Source organism: Convolutriloba macropyga, chromosome 12 (assembly GCF_964194025.1).
Source record: "Convolutriloba macropyga chromosome 12, txConMacr16.3, whole genome shotgun sequence".
Lineage (NCBI taxonomy): Eukaryota > Metazoa > Xenacoelomorpha > Acoela > Convolutidae > Convolutriloba > Convolutriloba macropyga.
Genome location: NC_134479.1, coordinates 30,477,820 through 30,496,401, shown reverse-complemented (window position 1 = coordinate 30,496,401; position 18,582 = coordinate 30,477,820). Strand labels below are relative to the sequence as shown.

At 34.6% G+C, this 18,582-nt stretch overlaps 2 protein-coding genes across 3 annotated transcripts in view; one reads left to right on the top strand and one right to left on the bottom strand.

Moving 5' to 3' along the window:
• Nucleotides 1-1,763: 1,763 nt before the first annotated feature.
• LOC142351243 (uncharacterized) overlaps nucleotides 1,764-18,582 on the bottom strand; it is a 36,011-nt gene continuing 19,192 nt past the window's right edge. Inside the window, exons 4-7 of the mRNA XM_075403389.1 lie at nucleotides 6,200-6,245; nucleotides 5,721-5,866; nucleotides 4,877-5,249; nucleotides 1,764-1,901 (exon numbers count right to left, since the gene is read on the bottom strand). Coding sequence (XP_075259504.1) covers nucleotides 4,925-5,249; nucleotides 5,721-5,866; nucleotides 6,200-6,245 — 517 coding nt within the window. The 3' untranslated portion in view covers nucleotides 1,764-1,901; nucleotides 4,877-4,924. The remainder of the gene's footprint in view (nucleotides 1,902-4,876; nucleotides 5,250-5,720; nucleotides 5,867-6,199; nucleotides 6,246-18,582) is intronic.
• Nucleotides 6,730-17,492, top strand: LOC142350573 (uncharacterized). Of its 2 annotated transcripts, none has more exons than XM_075402434.1 (6): nucleotides 6,730-7,434; nucleotides 7,834-7,881; nucleotides 11,468-11,591; nucleotides 12,133-12,317; nucleotides 13,018-13,171; nucleotides 16,569-17,492. In XM_075402434.1, exons 1-6 carry the CDS (start codon nucleotides 7,386-7,388, stop codon nucleotides 16,723-16,725), a joined length of 717 nt encoding a protein of 238 aa, XP_075258549.1. In that variant the 5' UTR covers nucleotides 6,730-7,385; the 3' UTR covers nucleotides 16,726-17,492. The 2 variants fall into 2 exon arrangements, with proteins under 2 accessions (XP_075258549.1, XP_075258548.1); XM_075402433.1 differs by having other exon boundaries at nucleotides 13,000-13,171; nucleotides 16,569-17,491.

The following is an 18,582-nucleotide window of genomic DNA, read 5'->3' as shown; positions in this document are numbered from 1 at the left end:
ATAAAGTTTTCGGAGAAGAGATTATGATTTAAATTGCTTCGACACTTTCTTCTGGCACTTTTCTACTGAATTTTTGGTTTTTGCCTGTCTTTGTTGTCGTTTTCATCGTCAAAAACTTGTTGTGAGGTCTTATTGAGGAAATATCAATGGCAAACAAACATGTTGTCCAATCGAGGCATAATTTAGCGTATTCAGTGGCTTCCGTTGAAAGAAAGCTAATGAATTTAATGGCCTTGATATCCCCGAGTTTTCTCAAAAATTTCGTGGTTCTAATGTATTACCTCAGATTTGATTTTCTGAAGTTATATTGATAAAAAAGAGATATCAGCTTGCTGTTAAAAAATTTATTGAACATTCAAAAGTTTTTAGTTAAAAATTCAATTTTTAATGCCTTCGACACATTTCTCGCTCAATTTTTTCTTGAATTTGCTGCTTTTGCGTTCCTTTTTCTCCTCTTTCAGAACGATCGCGTAGTAATAGATCCCAGTGGTTTTCAAATGTCGCCCAAATACACTTATTTAATCTCTCAGTATAATTCCTTCAGCTGAATTAGTAGAAATAAGAATTGAATTAAAAATACAATAATCAGATAATAGCTAATGATTTTAATGGTAGCAAAAGTTTGTGCTTTCGCAAAACGTTTGTATTTTTTAAGATTTTCTTTAGTTCATTTATATGATTTAGTCTACCCAAAGACAAGTCCTCTTGGTTTTGTAATGACTTTTTAGTAACTCATCAAGGATTAGTTGGTTAAAAACTGATGATTTTTAAGACTTGAAATTTCTTGGTTTAAAAAATGTTGATTAATTTTTGAATTTCGCCTCATTGTTCGTTCTCGTTGTTGACTTGTTACTTAGTCTCATTTAAAAAACTTTCCATCTGTTGTATAGATAGGAGAAAGTGATTTTGAGTAGTTAAGGTTTTATCTGACTGCATTATGACGTTGTTACAATGTGCTTCCAAATTTAGATATTGTTTTTGCCGTGAAATTTTTGTTTTTGCTAATTTTGTTGTTTGTTTTTTTTTCGTCTCGTAGTCTCTTTAATGTCAGATCTGATTGGCGCTGTAATGAGGCTGTAATAGGTTGTGTAACGATTGTTTTAAACTCAAACATGTATTTGTGTTATCTCTTCTTTTGGTTGTCAATTAATTCAAAAATGTAGATGAGCTCGGGTCCGAATATCATGTGCGAACGCATATTAACGAGCCTCCTTGTCTTTTTATTACTCAAATTGGTAGAAATTATTCTCTACTCTGAAATCATGAAGAGAGACGGGTCTGTACTGTTTTGCCTCCCCTTGAGCTATATAGAACGTTACTATGTACAAAGGTAGCACGTGCTCGTGGGGTAGCAAGTTATATGCCCACTAATATAACGGGCACAATAGACGGAAAAAAGTTCAAAAAATTGTCAGGACGAGCAGTGAGTGACCAGATGCAGTTGGTAAATAAAGCAAAATAAATTTTATTAGCCAATTTATGCAAATAGTCGAACACACAACTGATTCTTAACCAACAATTGTAAACAATGGAAGTTCTGTTACTAGATCTAAAAACTTCTTTTATTACAAAGTAGAGTAATATCGTCATTTTGAGTTAAAATTCATTTCATCTCTTAATTTGATCTAATACAGAGTATAAACTACTAAGAGATAGAAAAAACCCATTTCTCAAGAAAATCCGCTCACCACGCGTGGCTGGTCTGTGCATAGAATGATTCTGTCGTCTTGACCAGCTTTGTTTTCTGTCTTAACTTCTAGATCATTCTTTTCGAGTCTTTGTACAGTACATCCGTAAACATTTGCGTCTGGGATTTCCATGTCTTTTTGCCACAGTCTAAGACCTTTCGGTGATCCAAAAGACACAATGACTAACCGCACCCTCAGATCACGCCATATGGCCTGTAAACATGAAACATCGCTTGATGAAATCAAGTCAGAATGCCTAACGCTAAAATCCAAGAACGCGTAGGATCATAGTTATCAAACATAACCGTCTACGTCGAGCGAATTGCTCTCAAACGACCAACGAGCGTTTGGCTTCGGTAGTACACAGCTGGGGCTCAGAGATGCAAGCATGTAGGGTGGTGGGGTTGGACGAGAGAGGAAGAGGGGGGGGGGGGTTCAAACCGCCAGGCGGAGGAGGGTAGACTTGGTCTTCATCCTCATCCTGGTCTTCCTTTTACATTGCGAAATAGATTTGCTTGCCATAGAATATAGATACAGAATAGTAGATGAGTCGTTGACGCCATCTAAAAAACCTATTTAAAAAATTCGGAATTTTCTTAGTAAACGATTTATTTTGGAAAACCACTCCTAATTATTTCTTTAGTTGCGATACTTTATTAGTAACAGCCTTCGTTACATAAGAGTCCTGTGTTGACCTTGAAAAACTTGAGAACCTTGACATTGAAGTAAAAAAAGTCATTTATAGAGTAAGATAAGTCGGAACTTAGAATAAGGATATTAGTCGGAAACTCGATTATAGACATCAGGTCGCAAAATTTTGTAGACGTGAGGCAAAAACTTCAACTTTCATTTGAGGAGGAAAACCGATTAAAACACTGAGAATTAACAATCCACTTGACAATAACAATTAGTGTCACCCCAAGCGTTTGTCTCCTGGAGCAAATGAGTAAACCGAGATGCGAAGATAACTATTTTTCCAAAACTCATTCGAATTTCATTTATGATATTTAAAAAATCGTCGCCGACTTCAGCTACAACACAAAGCTACTGAGTTTAACCAATGACGGACAGATACGTAAAAGCAGTTAGAATGGTCAGAAAAGGTGAACAAAACTGATGTATTCAGGTTTACGGTGAGGCACGAAGAAAAAAAATTGTATTAGTAAAAAACAAACCGAAGACTACGGAACAAAAAACTACGTAGAAGTTCAAGTTCTCAAATACCCCAAAAAATATTGAATGCACTTATCAGAAACATACCCGGCAGATTGCCGAAAAATAGCCGTCGTTGATTCCAATAAGCATGATTGGGATTGAAAGAATAGAAGATATTGAAAAAAAAAAGATTTTTGTACAAAAACATTTTTTAAGTCCGATTTATTTTGATGGTATTTCGTAGTTGAACATACTTCTGTTTCTTAGAGAGAGGCTACAGGGGATGCAATCATAACCAGTAAGCATTAGAGATGTTAACTAAGACTTATAGGAACGACGTTCAAATAGCGGGCATCTAAAATTGGGCTTTATGGGTTTATCCCGTTTCTGTTTCTGACTTCAATTTTTTATATTGACTCTGTTCATTTTGAATTGCTTTACTGAGCAACTGATGTTCAAAATCACTTTTAACAGAATGAGAGAAGAGAGAAACTAGCCTAGAGAAGTCAAAAATATTTCACGCAAAATGTTGAAAAAGCGACAAAATGAGGTAAAGCGAAACATTTCTTTTGTTCGACGAAGTAAAAAAAACATAGCAGGACGAGTCCTGACGTACAATTCAAAGAATTTTCATTGACTAAACAGAAAAACTAGACCTAAAATGGACTATGAGTGCAATGAGAAAACCATTTTTTAAAAATCAGATAAAAAAAAACAAAAAATCAAAGTCAAAATGCCGCATGTGAACAAAAAAACCACTAGCGAGAAATGAAAATTTATTTCAAACAAAAAACTAGACCTAGAATAAGCTGTCAATGGATTGGGAAAACCATTTAGAAAAAAATCCGATCCAAAAAATCGCAAAACATTAAAAATCAGTGAAATTGCCGCATGTGAACAAAAAACCACTACCGAGAAACCGAATTTTTGTTCAAATACCATTTTCGCACTCTACTTCAAAATTAGAGCGAAAAAAATTCACGCCGCAAAACCAGTCGCTTTTTCGCTCCATTTCCTGTTTCGGCGTGACCAAAATCACTACTCCAATTTGACGTCAAAAATCATGAAAATGTGTGAACAGATCTTAAAAAAAGACAGCGCCCCAATACAATTCAAATTCTTTGAATTGTAAAAAAAATAGGAGCGCTATAATAGCCGGCTGAGAAGATGAAGGGGGCTATTAACAAGCAAAAACAGGTTAAATTTTTGCACGAGCAAAAATCTCCAAAATTGAAAAATGGTTGAAACACAGTTTGGTCAAACCACTTAATACAGCGCGAGAAGATTTCACGTCTCAAAAGCTCACTTTTCGCTTCTTTTATACTTCAGAGCAACAAAAACCACGACATAAATTTTACATCTCATTGAAGTCGGAAAAAGTGCACAGATATTAGAACATACCGACTAACGTCGGGCGAATTGCTCTCAAGTTCTTGAAATAAAACTGCTTCATTATAAGAAAAGAACAAATGCGTAATCTGCTATTGTCAATGTTAAAAATGAGGGTGCAGATTTTGTTTCAAAACAAAATCGACTTTTCCCAGTTGTTATCTTGACAGGCAAAAACTTATCTTGCTTTTAAAAGAACATTTGATCGTTCCTTTATACAGACCGCTCATTCACCCAGCAACTTCGAGATGACAGGAATTCTTTTTTCATATATATGTTCTAAGCAGAAGCTGTCAGTTTAAAAACTTGAAAATGTTTGACGTGTTAAGCGTACAATAAGACAAAAAGTCATTCAGGCTCATTATGCAAGAAAGGGAGGTAAAATGCGGAGGGCGTGTAGGTTGTCTAAAACTGTCAAAATTTACACCATGATTTTATGCCTTCTTGGCGTTTGGGTGAAAAAAAGACTGGTAAAGCTCTATTACCTCAAAAAATTACATCAGAAATATAACACTAAAAAATTGCCAACATTTCTGTTCAGAGCAAACAGGTGTTCAAAGTACAGATGATCACCATAAGTTCTATTTCGATCACGTAAACGAGGTAGTAATCCAGAGTTTTGCCAAAAAATAAATTAGTTATACCTGTGCTTCTGGCGCGATCAAATGGTGGATGTGGTTACGTCACGGTAGTCAGGCAAAGTGCCGGAGGAGCACAAACAACGTAAACACTTCAGACGTTGCTTGAACTTCATCTTGATCACGATTCTCAGCTCTCAGTGATTTCCCCTGGCCGGAGATATTATCATCAGCTTCATAAACCGATTCAGAAACATTCAGACTATCTTCGCTAGATCTCTGAACGCTATTGTTATCAATGCATAGACTGGGTTTTTGTCCTTCGGTTTGTTTCCAGTCTATAGAGTCACCTTGACCGCCGCTCGGTTCCCCAAAGAGGTTCCTTAGGATACGACAATCACTGAAGATTTGTGACAGTGACACTTCAATTTCGTCGCCTCTAAATAACAAAATTGTGCATGGACCAAAAACATATTTAAACAAATAGAATCTGTTTTCTTTTCTCAAACGAAAACAATGATCAATCTATTGCGGGTTTTCGCCTTGCTAAATTTTTGCTCCCAAAATATTTCAAATTAATGCAACTCAACCTTATCGGCATCCTAATAAAATAGCTAAGTCCTCTGATGAAATAGATTGAAGTTTTACGTCGCTAAATTTAAAAACGAAACGATAAAATTGACAAAAAATTTCTATTAGCCTTTTTGTCATGGGACTCAAGAGCACAGCAAAATAAATTAACGGTATTTGATAATGCAACGTTTCCTCAAACCAGATTACATGAGTTTAGAGAAAACTCATCTTGTTGAAGGTCGAGATCTAAGTGCCGCTAAAACTCAACAGAAACTATTGACAACAAGCTTGTAAAATCCTCGGAAGTCATTTCTGTTAGTTTGACAAGGCTACTAACGGATTAGGCCCAGTAAGCATGCACAATCGCAAGGATCCGTCAAGTTTCTCGCCCTGAATTGGTTCATAGGAGCTTCCCGATTCTTTCACTGACGATCCTTTCGTACATTGCCTGTCGACTTCCGCGGAAAAGTTATTCAGCTCGTCCTAAATCGTTAACTTAGTTGGAACACGGGTCGAAGAAGTTAAATGCCAAGCATCAGATCATTCAAGAAAATATATTATTCAAAACACTAATTTATCACATGGATTTTAAACACAGCCACATCGTTGAAAACTGCATAAATTTCCATTAAAGACCCGGCGCCAGAGCAACGTCTGAAGATATCACTTAAGTTCCAATAGTTAAAAAAAATGGTTCAAATTTAGAGGACTGCAGATTTACTTTCGCCGTGTAAAGAAAATTGTGAGCTCCGAAAAGTGAAATTAAAACCCCTTATATTTTTATGGATACAGTTGCAAAAATGATACAAGACTAACTTCAAATTCGAGGACGCTTTCGTATGCCTCGCGAACTCCCGCATTTCTGAAACAAAATCAGTCATCTCACCACATTTAATAATTCAATTCTCTAACATTCAATTCACTTCAACTTGTGTTCAAGGGAAATTTGTTTCAGTCGAAAGATCGATCAACAAGAGCCGAATTTGTGACATAATTACTATGTTAGGTATTTTTCAGATACAAAAAATTTACCGAACTTATGGTTCCAACTTATAAAGTTCCCAATATAGTTGGGAACTTTATGCAGGCCTCACATTTTTTTTGCTGAGCAACTTTTCGTCGATCGATGACTTTTGCCTTTAAAAAAGGTAGAAGGTAAATATAAAAGGTATTGGTTCACCCATACGACCAATATGTATAGAAAATTTCAGGCTTCAGGAATAGTTAGACCTTTAGAACAGTCAACACGTCGAACACAGCAGTTCTTCGATTTTTTTCAACAGTGGGACATGGTTTCAACAACTGAATCCATTTTAATTAATTTCAGCTCGCATGTTCCCGGCAGTTTCCTTTATTAAAACGGGCGTGCTTTACAGTCTGTTAAAAATTTTACTCATAGTGTCTATGAAAACATATTTTTTGTTCGACTACTATTTACATAAAAGCCAGTTTCTCCATCAAGATTTTTCTCTGACACATTTCTTTACTTCTTACGATAAGGGACCCAGGGTCATATTGAAGGCAGCAAGACGGCGAATGGCAAAAGGTATTCTTTTGAAACAAGAGTTATTTCAAATATTTTTCAATAGTAGTTTTTGCTAGAAAAAAGAATGCAACTATGATACTGACCTTCAGGAGTCTATCTTTTTTATTTTTCAATGCGTAGCCGATCATAGAAATGTGTGTTGAACAAGTTTTATATTTACATACTTTTTTAAATGAGTTGGAACAATGTCCGCAAGCATATTAGCGCTCCTGTGCGTTATTCTTAAAACCTATCAGCTACCTTTCTTAGACATTCAGAACTTTAGTACCTCAAAGTATGCAAATACTTTTGTCAAACACTGCCTTTTCATTTCATTGTACTAAATTATTCGAAATGCCTTGGTGAACTTTGCTTTTGTTAGCAAAAGGGGATGAACTAATAATAATTAAGAAACGAGACATTTCAAAGGTTACTTTCTGAATCTACTGAACTTAATGAACATATCCAACCTCAATAATGGCCATGCAGAGCTTGTTGTATATCTTAGCTTTCAGCTTCATTTTCGGTGAGTATTAAACACTTTAAACACTTATCATTCACACCCCCAACGATAGTAAAAATTAAAATTTAACTTAATCTTTGGAATTAAAAATAATTTTTGAAATAATCTGAAACGCATTAACAACTATGCATAGCAGTGCTCTCAAGAAGACAGAAATGGCTAATAATAGAGGCTAATGGTACCACAATTCATAATATGACAGGAGAAAACCATCGCTCCAAATAAATCGTCGTATCACTCAATTATTTATTTTGGGCGATAGTGCAAAAATTTGGTTTTCGAAACGGGACTTCAGTCCTATGAAAATATTTGCTTCAACGTCAGAGAAACAAATTTAATTTAACTTTAGGGTGAAATTCGCTCTAACACTTCATAATATGTCGCAATTCACTAATTTTTCAGTCTTGTCAACAACTACATATGGCCATTCAGACGATTGGAAGTCACAGGGAAAGTGTTAACTTGTTCGTCAGTGTTTGCGCAATTTAATGAAGAACGGGAATACAAGAAAGGTCGGAAGCTTTTCTCTTGAATGACTGCCTGGTAGATTAATAAAATGTAGCTTGCTTAAGTCGAAAAAGGGTAAGGTGGCTCGCAAACGGCACAAACGGAAAAGATCCCAGAAGTTACAGACCATTATTAAGAAAACTGACTTTAAAAACCATCCACTTTTGGTGCACTTTTCATTTCATATTCATAGTAAACTGCCGCAAATTAAGCTCAGGTACTTGAAAGTGTGAAAGAGAACAATTAAAATTCAAAATGTCGGAAACTTGATTGATTGAAATAACTGGATTGAATGTCAAGGACCAACAAAACCGTTTGAAAAAGACACACACGACTACACACTGCACCTCAACTTTCTACCATCGGTTTTCTCGGCTTTTTCCCTTTCTTAATGACTTCAGGCTTTACCAGTTTATTACATTTCTCCAGAACTGTAATAATAATTAACTGCCCTTTCTTAATGACTTCAGGCTTTACCAGTTTATTACATTTCTCCAGAAATGTAATAATAATTTGCAGGGCAGACGAAAAAACCATCAGGAAAAATTGCTAATATGAAAAATTCCGTAAAGACCAGCAGGCCTAAAATGATTGCTGAACTTTGTTAAAAAAAGCCATTCTCAACACGTTCATAATATGCAAAATTTGAAAATATATACAATGGAGGAACAAGGACTAATTTAGTGCTATCTGCTTTTCAGATTCATTTAGAAAATATCTAAACATCTTCGCAATTACTTTTTGAAGAACTTGATCACAGCGGAGTAAATATTCACCATTAAATGGATATTCCGCTGCTAATTTTAGTGTCGAGTGTTTAGCAAAAATCCGCCTTTTGCATTTGAACTTTTATCTATGGTTTCAACCAATAGAATGAAAGACGGCAGTATTTCCTTTTGAAACCAAATAGACCAGAGATGACAGCCGCAACGAATATAATATAGTTGAGGGTAGTCAGTCTCCGATTATGATCACTCTCAACCAAAAATGAGAAAAAACACCAACCCGTCTTTGATATTTTGTGGTATTCAATTTCCATGGAAAGAATGCTATGTCGAAGTCAATAAGATGGAGCAGTTTACTTCGAGATTTATTTAGTGTTTAACAACCGATTATAACCTCAACGGTGTAGATATTCTAAAACATAGCCGGCATATTGCCAGAAAATAGCCGCCGTTGACGCGCTTGATGCACATCGGGATTGAAACAGAAAGGGAAAAAAGAAGAGAACTAACCGAATCAATTTTTCAGTGTAAAAACTGTTCTAATTTGGCGAGCAGTTTCAGTTATATTCTAAAAAAATACTTGATTCAGCTTCTAAACTGAAAGCCAACAAACTTATTACCAATGTCAGCTAGCAAACACTATAATGAACTTTGATAACCTAATGCACTGTGACTTAATGATCGGGCTTCGGCTTCATCGGTTTAGCCCGCCTCTTTTGTTTTGCTCTTTTGATATTGACCGTATTCACATTGCGTAATTAAATGCGTGAAATAATTTAAAATCGATTCAGTTGAAACAGTGATTGAAGTAAATCAGAAGTCAAACGTGGAAATCGTGACCTATGTAAAACGAAAACCGTGATCAAAAGGTAAAGCGAGCTAAAAAAAACAGCAGGCAGGACAAGTCCTGACGTACAACTCAAAGAAATTTCATTGACCAAAATAACTAGACCTTGTACGGACTATGAGTGAATAGGGAAAACCATTTAGAAAAAATCTGATAAAATATCAAAAAAAACAGTAAAAACCAAAGTGAAACTGACGCATGTGAACAAAAAACCACTAGCGAGAAAGCGAATTTTTGTTCAAACACTCACTCTACTTTAAATTTAGAGCGAAAAAATTTCACGTCGCAAAACCACTCGCTTTTTCGCTCCACTTCCTGTTTCGGCGTGACTAAAATCACTACTCCAATTTCACTTCAAAAATCATGAAAATGTGTGAACAGATCTGAAAAAAAGACATCGCCCCAATACAATTCACATTTTTGTATTGTAAAAAGACAGCGCTCCAATACAATTGAAATTTTTGTATTGTAAAAAGACAGCGCTCCAATACAACTCAAATTCTTTGAATTTAAGAAAGGGAGAGCGCTTAAATAACCGCCGTTGAGAGGCTGAGGGCAGCTATTAAACAAAAAAGCTTTGTTTTCAGCAGTTTTCGGATGCCACGGTCTGATGTCAGTAATTACAGTTCAAGATATTTCGGATATACCACATCATATAATAAAAGGTAAAATAAAGTACAGGAAAATTAGAGAACTTCATACAGCTCCTCGTGGCACACCTCTCGTTATACTTACATCCCACGAGAAGCACACATTTATAACTTTTCGTGAACGATTACCGAGACCTTTTGATGAGCTGAAGTACAGCTACTGTCAAACACCAATGCATTTTTGATAAATAAAATAAAAAAACTTTTGATCAATAAACTCAAAAACTGAAGATAAGTTCAAACCAATATACTGGACACAATTAGATTCCTGCAAAAAAATAGACGATCATTAAAGACTCAAAGCAACGGCGGTTCTTTGGAAATAGAGGAACTCTTACCATTTTGATATTTAGTGACAGTAAAAATCAATTCATATTAGAAAAGAAGCCATTAAATGGAAAACTATTTACATAACTAAAACTATCAATTTAGAAAGCCTCATTTGATTCAAATTTGATCAAAATTTGAGATGAGCCTCGATTTAAGTCAGTAATTGGTGATTTCAATTAACTATATCAAAAAAATCCTTTTAAATATAGGCGAAGACTTACCATTTCAAACCAAAAATAGGTTATATTTATATGCTATAATTTTATTTATATGCTATATCTATATTTTATATATTTATATGCTATATTTATATTTTATATATTTATATGCTATATTTATATTTTATATATTTATATGCTATAATTATATTTAGTGGAGGCGGAAGCAAAATCTCTGTACCATAATGACGTTGAGCTAACAAAAAAATTGGTCATCTCAAACATTCAGCCAACAATAATTAATTGTGGTTTCTGCGTAATCGCAGTGGAACAGCATTAGGCCTACAGTAGCCTGTTTTCAGCTGCCCTTTTTCTTATTATTCCCCACATTTCAGACTGTTCTTTTTATGAGCAGCATTGCTCTTTTTTTGGTGGCTTTAGCCACTTTTTTTGCGTCTGAAACTTTCACGTGGTACCATCATTGCAGCCAACATTGGTCAGGCTATGGTCAACCTGAAGCTATGGTTAAGTAAGAGCTCATCCTTACACAGAAAGCTTCACGGAGGCAGGGGATTGAACTCTCAATTATTGGCGTGTGACCCACACACCTTACCTCTCGGCTATCACGCCACATATCACGCCAAATAAGTTCGGGATAAAATTGAAAGTTACTTTATATATCTTGCTAACCAATATGTTCAAACTACTCAATCTACCAAATGCATAGGAATCTTAATGCACAAGAATATATTCGACTCCATTTACTTGGCAACCACTGTTAACACTTCCCCTGGTATATTTATTGCAACTGAACTTCAGTGTTCATTCTCTCTGACAAAAATGGCAATGAGTTGAATAGAAGATGTGCAATGCTCAGCACAAACTTCTGCCTGTATGGATATCTTGTCGAGAACAACCAGAGACAATACAAATGGCAAGACAGGTAAAAATTATACAATTATAGACCCCCCTGGGGAGGGGTATCGAACAACGACCGGTTCAGTTAAAGGTTGAACTTGTCACCACGGAGGGTTGAGACAACTTTTCTCAATTCGGATTGGCAACTCGATCGGCATTTCATTCACCAAATTTCGTCTTGACATGCAAACGTTAAATAAATTCTTATGTTTGGTTGCGATAGATTCATATCACGCCCAGCAACCATGAACATAAAACTATAAGAGCAAACAGACCGAGGTTATAATTTTTGGCGATTCTAATTAGTTTTTCATTCTATTTCAAATGAAAGTAACTAATAATCAAAAAGTTAAAAACGAATAATGTTGAAAAACAGCCGTTTAGGTTAAATTGATTTGTCCAGTAACTTTTTAATAATCCTCAAAAAATGGATCTAAAATGAAAATTTTAAATGTTAAAACTGCATTGAAGTGACTATTAAATATACTATAAAATATTACCTATTACTATTGCTAGAAACATCGTCTTTCAACACACTTCTAAAAGGCATGCTTGACCTCTTTTAGATACAGTACAGTCTTCGAGATTATTATAAGCAGAAATTATGAACATTTCAACTGGTTCGCACTTGGAAACGAAAACAGCTACGACCTTTCAAATTCTATTGTCAAGTGTTGCAGTTTTCAAACCCAGCTGTTCATCGAAAATGGCAGAAACAAAGGACTATCTCCAATTGAATACTACATTAGAGGTTAATTGAATATGCCTCAATGGTGGACAGACAAATCAAACCAAAAGAACGAGGTTTTCAAACCAAAAGAAGAAATACTTAAATTCAATCATCTCAGCATAAAACGTTACAGTTCCATTGATAAATACTGAAACAAATTCAGAGATTTTAAACAAAATTAATAACCGTTTGAGTAGATGATAGCGGCTGTTAACAAAGATACATTTCTCCAAATAGATGCGGAAAATTGTTCTTAGTTGTCAAAATAACCGATTATTATCAGACGACTGCTCTCGAGCGACAGGCAGGCCTCGATTCTATTTAAGCATGTTGAAGCTACAGGCCCCTCTTCTTCAGCAAAGGGAGGGTAATAAATTATCATGGGGCTTCAAAAGACGTAATTGGAGCTTATTAAAGGTTAAAACAACAATTTTGGACTTCTAATGTAATTGTTAATAGTGCAACAGCTTAAATTTGCGAACAAGAACAATTTAGATCAGCTAGACAATTCAAAAACTGAAATTGATTAATAAAGCTTTCCTGCATGACTACAGGAATTACTTCAAACTTCACCTTCGTTCGAGAGCAATTGATCAATTGAAATTATTTCCAAGCGTTTTTGAAAACAAAAAATATCTGTTTAATTGCAATAAAGACTTTATTAACGAGAAGTTTGTCAACCAAAACTCTTGACAATTTTGAGCTACCGACTTTACATCAGCTACGAAAACAAAGCTGAACTACGTGAGTGTTGGTTTGGACAAGTGCGGACGCAGCCGAATTACAGCAGTCGGCTTTGGAACTGGCCAGTTGAAATATGTCGCAGAAGATGTGGGTGTGAACAAGAATTCACTGCATACATTGCCAATTTTACAGTGATGTCCATGACAATAAAACAGGAAAACATGCAACATAATAAACAATAAAAACACAAAGATGAAAACGGTGGATCGCTGTAATTGTCCAAAAAATTAAAATTACCAAGACAGCGAGCAGATTTCTCCAAAATTAGAGCGCAAAATTTGTTTCAAAAATCATCATCCGGTTATTTTTGAACAAGTAGACTCATCAACCTGAAGCTTACTTCTTGAACCAACAAAAACTGGAAACAAAAGTAGGCGGAGCTTCTTAGAAGCAGTTAGTTTCAAAAATATCTACCCTTTTCTCTAGGAACGATTCCCGAAAATTCTTAGCACAACACAAAGACTCGAGTTTTCACTTGAAACGCATTCAAAGGTATTTATAAGTTAAACAAGGAGGCTCGGTAATGTGCGTTCGCACATTAAGTTCCGACCCCGCTCATCTACATTTTTCACTTAATTGTCTACCAAATGAGTAAGAGATAAAAAAAAATTAACATATCAACATATCGTTCAACAAACTACTAAAACAATAAAACAATCTACTCTAGAGGGCCTATGAGACCTGTGGCTACCATTATATGACTACCAGAAAAGACGGCAATAAAAATCAAATAGTCACAAATATTAATTACGACCAAAACTCTTTAAAAAAAAGAATTAAATTCGAACTGATTAGAAACATAACGCATCGAATGAAATCATTGAGAGAGTCATTTATACCTCAATAGAGAGCGACTGAGGCCTTTCATGATCCAGGATATGTCATACGACTACAAAAAAGAACGGCAAATACAGACAAAAACTAAAAAATTGCACGAAAAATAATGCACGAAAACGATGTCCCCCAATCAATTAAATATTAAGCTGATCACTAAAAACAATAAAAGTCTTCGTTTGCATTTTCTGAAGGTAGCAACATTTGTAAATCAAATTACACCCATTATTGTGATACTATGAAAAGAAAACAAAGACCTACAAAAAAGGGGCAAATATGCAAAAATCATGATAATTGGTTTTATGAAAACTGGTTGTTCCAAGAAGAAAGATTACTTGAGGAAAAGAAAACCGTTATGAAGAGCAAATTGTATTTCAATAGATATATAATGTGAATTGTATATAGAGATGCTTAGCTACAATTTGACAGAAATAAAATTGGCAGATCTCAAAATCTATCTTTTTTTATTAAAAACAAATATTTTCGAAATTCATAGCCAACAAAAGCTTTCGACTAAAAGAGTAGACAGTTTGTCTTGCGACTCCTCGGAAAATTAATTGCGACTGTTATTAATGAGACAAAATCATAACACTATAAAATAACATTCAATACAAGCTGATCTAATAAGTTTCACAAACAACTTTACGAAACCCCAGTTTTGAAGCCGTTAAATTTCTAAGATATTAACCGCGAGAATATAACATCTTCATTTGCGTCTCCTTTGACCATCATAACCTCTTTTTGTAAAACGCCTATCAGAAAATGACAACAAAAGAACCACAAAAACTGAAAAGTATCTAAACTTCACAAAATTCTTCTGAAACAAATTGTCTAAGCCCCGAAGACGTTTAAACAACAGAAAAATTATTGTGTGATTCAACAAAACATTAAAAAGAGCTATAAAGAATGAGGCTAATTTACGAAAATGATACATTGTAAAATACGAAAAACGCAAACCAGAACAAAAAGGTTTAAGTTGAAGAAAACGATTACTCTTTTTTTTAGAAATTCAAATCGCAAGTCAAAACAACCACTAGCTATATACCGATATCGTTTATTAAGTTCATTTGTTTTGTCTATAGTTGGCCACTGAGACCTTTAATTACACAATATTTGGCATATGACAACAAAAATTAACAACAAAACGAAAATAGAAAACTACCAATTTCTGCAAGAGAACGGTGTCGCAGCCCTTCAAACCATATGTTATGAACAAAAATGTTCAATTTCAAATGTTGCTAGGTTTTTTACAGTTAGATTGTTAAATAATGTTACAATTTACAAAAGAAACAAAGACAACAGCAAAAATGGCAAATTATGAACAAAAATCAGAAAATTTTGCATGAAAACTCGTAGTACCAAAAGCAAGAAAATCTTCTATTAAAACAATCGGCCACAAAATTAGTTTGTATTCTACACGGATGAAAGGTTAACCTGAATTTACTGCGAATAGGCAAAATGTTGACTAAAATAATATAAAAAATTGACAAGTTCAAAAAATCACCAAATTTTCTTAAAACAAATACATTCAAGAACAAAAGAAACATTAGGTAACAACCGAATGAATAGAAAAGTTTCACTTGCACCTCTTGAGAGAAAAATGAGATCTTTGGGTGGTTAAACTTAAAAATCAGACTGCCAAAAGAGTAACAATTGAATGCCAAGGACAAGAATTCAGTTAAATTTTACTGAAACTCTTCCTCAAAGCCATAAAAACCCTTTGGTTCTCTGAAAACAAACCGTATCTACATTCGGCCTCAAATTTACGCAAAATTGGAGCTGTCAATAAATGAGCCATCAATAAAACATATTGTCAGTACTTAACATTAAAAAACAAAAGCAAAATTTTTTGAAAAAAAAAACAAAACGCCTCTGATTCTAAGAATCCATATTGTCGAACCTTTCCCTGATTTGGTCGCGCGCCCAGCAAACCGACCAAGTGTTGCAAGTGTTTGCGAATTAGACCAATGGTTGCGTGGACTTCTTAAAATATATAAAAAAGAACGATGCATTTTCAGAAGACTTTCATACGGCGCCTAATTGAAACTAGCGCTCTTTTTGAGATTAGGGAGTCTGTTTTAAGGTTTCTAGGTCACTAACTCTGGCAAACTTTAACAGTGGACCAAAAAAGCATATTTTGTGCTATTTTTGATGAAAGTTTGAATTTTGAAAATCAAAAATTTTTAGCCAAAATAAACTTCAATCAAACAATTCAGCAACGCTCTTCTATCTCTAACGGTAACAACAACACTCTGCCGTTAAAAATGTTATTTTATTTTGAATTAAATTAGCGAAATTGTGTCAAATTTTAGCAAAAAATACTGAAAATGTGAACATAAACAGCCGAATGTTCACAAAACTTTAAACCTCGATAAGTTCCTGTAAAAAACGAAAATCGAAAACATATTTTTAATTCCGTATTCTACGCTGGACGAGCTTTTCAATGATACTACTCAAAATTCTCTACGATGAATATATCGATCGGCCAATATTGACTGAACCAAAAAAACCCAGTTGAGTATTTAGTTCCTCCCTCCCCACTAAAGTGGGGGTCGGAACAATAAAGGTGTCGCTGCATGACATTATAATTGGGTATGTCAGCTTAGCTTAGCTTAAGGGCGTGAAGTAAGTTCGTGCCAATGTATGATTTCGATCAAATCTCAAACATCGAATGGACATCACTATTGTACATAGACCTAACTATCTGGGAATGTCGGACAGTTTCTACTCTGTTCATGGACACAATTTGGTATTTTTGATCACTTACGACTGGTTCAAACGACACGTTATTTGCAGAGAAAAACGATGGATATGCGCCGAATATGGGCCTCGGCTACAAACCGCTTTCTAAAATGTTTCCTCCCCCTTCCTGCAGCAGAAAGCTAGGCTATGTAGGCCAGTGAAAATGGAAAACTTGCTTCAGCCGATAATGTAAGAACAAAAATGTTCTTCACATGGGACATTTTTCGATTTGTTTACAAGACGAATATTCTATGCTTTGAAGTTCCTCAAGGTCATCTGCTTAATACTTACCTCATTACCTGAAACCATAAAAAATGGTCATGCAGCATTACTAATGATTCAATTTTTATCAATCATATTTGATGTTTTATAGTTTTGCCAGGCGCTAATACTTGATGATTAATAAACATTTTTCACCTAAAATAATTGCTTATAGCGAATAACAGTACTGTGTCATCAATAAGATTCCGAACCATGTCGGAAAATTTCGCAGATGGGATAAGCATTTTATACTCGAGTAAAGAGAATCAAAAAAATTCTTAAAGTAATCTACAAATTTACAAAAACCATTTCATCGTTCATATCAGATTTTATTATTACAGAAATTACAACATTGATTAACTGACGGAAAAGCACTGGCATTTTTAGCTCGCACGAAAAACAATCAAGTTAATTTTTTCACATAAATTGATGCACATTTCTGAAGGTAACGAGTTACAAAAACTCGTTTGATAATTTTACCACTAAGACAATAGAAAATTCAACGTCTTTGATTCCAATACTCGCATTGAACAAATCATGAAGAAATTCTAGTAAACAGTTTAGAAAGTTTACCCTTAGCCGTCTGCCTAACATAACCCTGGATAAAAGCAGATTATGACACAGCTTGTTTGCAACGTCTGCCTAACATAACCCTGGATAAATGAAGAGTATGACACAGCTTGTTTGCAACTAGACGGTCACTACATGGACTAGACAAAAAATTGTCACTGTCAGCAGGGGTAAAAAAATTAGAGGAGTTGGTATTTTTTTGAAAAACAAAATAAGGTTCGAAACAGTAAGCAAACACACCAGCAATGAGTGTCAAATTTTGTCACTGAAATTTTGCTATAATAATTTTAATGTTTTTTAACTACAATATACGTCAAACCAAACACGACCAACGAAAACTAAGCACAAGCTTAGGAAACCATTTTGAGAAAAGTGTTCTTCCGGAAGACTATATGTCGGTTATATGTGGGGATTTTAATATATGTGGTCACACCGTTTCGTCTTTTTATCTGCATTATGTAGAAAATGCGAACTGCACTAGAGAAACAAAGACTAGTAATTCTTGTAGTGATGTCGTGTATTCCAACGTTAAAAATGATTCGAAAGTGTCACCAACTACGCTAACAGATCATTATGCGCTCTTTTTTGAATTCTCGGAACAAAAACAATCATTTAGAAAAAGAAAAAGTTGAAGATCGTATCAAAAAAATTAACATATCAACATATCGTTCAACAAACTACTAAAACAATAAAACAATCTACTCTAGAGGGCCTATGAGACCTGTGGCTACCATTATATGACTACCAGAAAAGACGGCAATAAAAATCAAATAGTCACAAATATTAATTACGACCAAAACTCTTTAAAAAAAAGAATTAAATTCGAACTGATTAGAAACATAACGCATCGAATGAAATCATTGAGAGAGTCATTTATACCTCAATAGAGAGCGACTGAGGCCTTTCATGATCCAGGATATGTCATACGACTACAAAAAAGAACGGCAAATACAGACAAAAACTAAAAAATTGCACGAAAAATAATGCACGAAAACGATGTCCCCCAATCAATTAAATATTAAGCTGATCACTAAAAACAATAAAAGTCTTCGTTTGCATTTTCTGAAGGTAGCAACATTTGTAAATCAAATTACACCCATTATTGTGATACTATGAAAAGAAAACAAAGACCTAC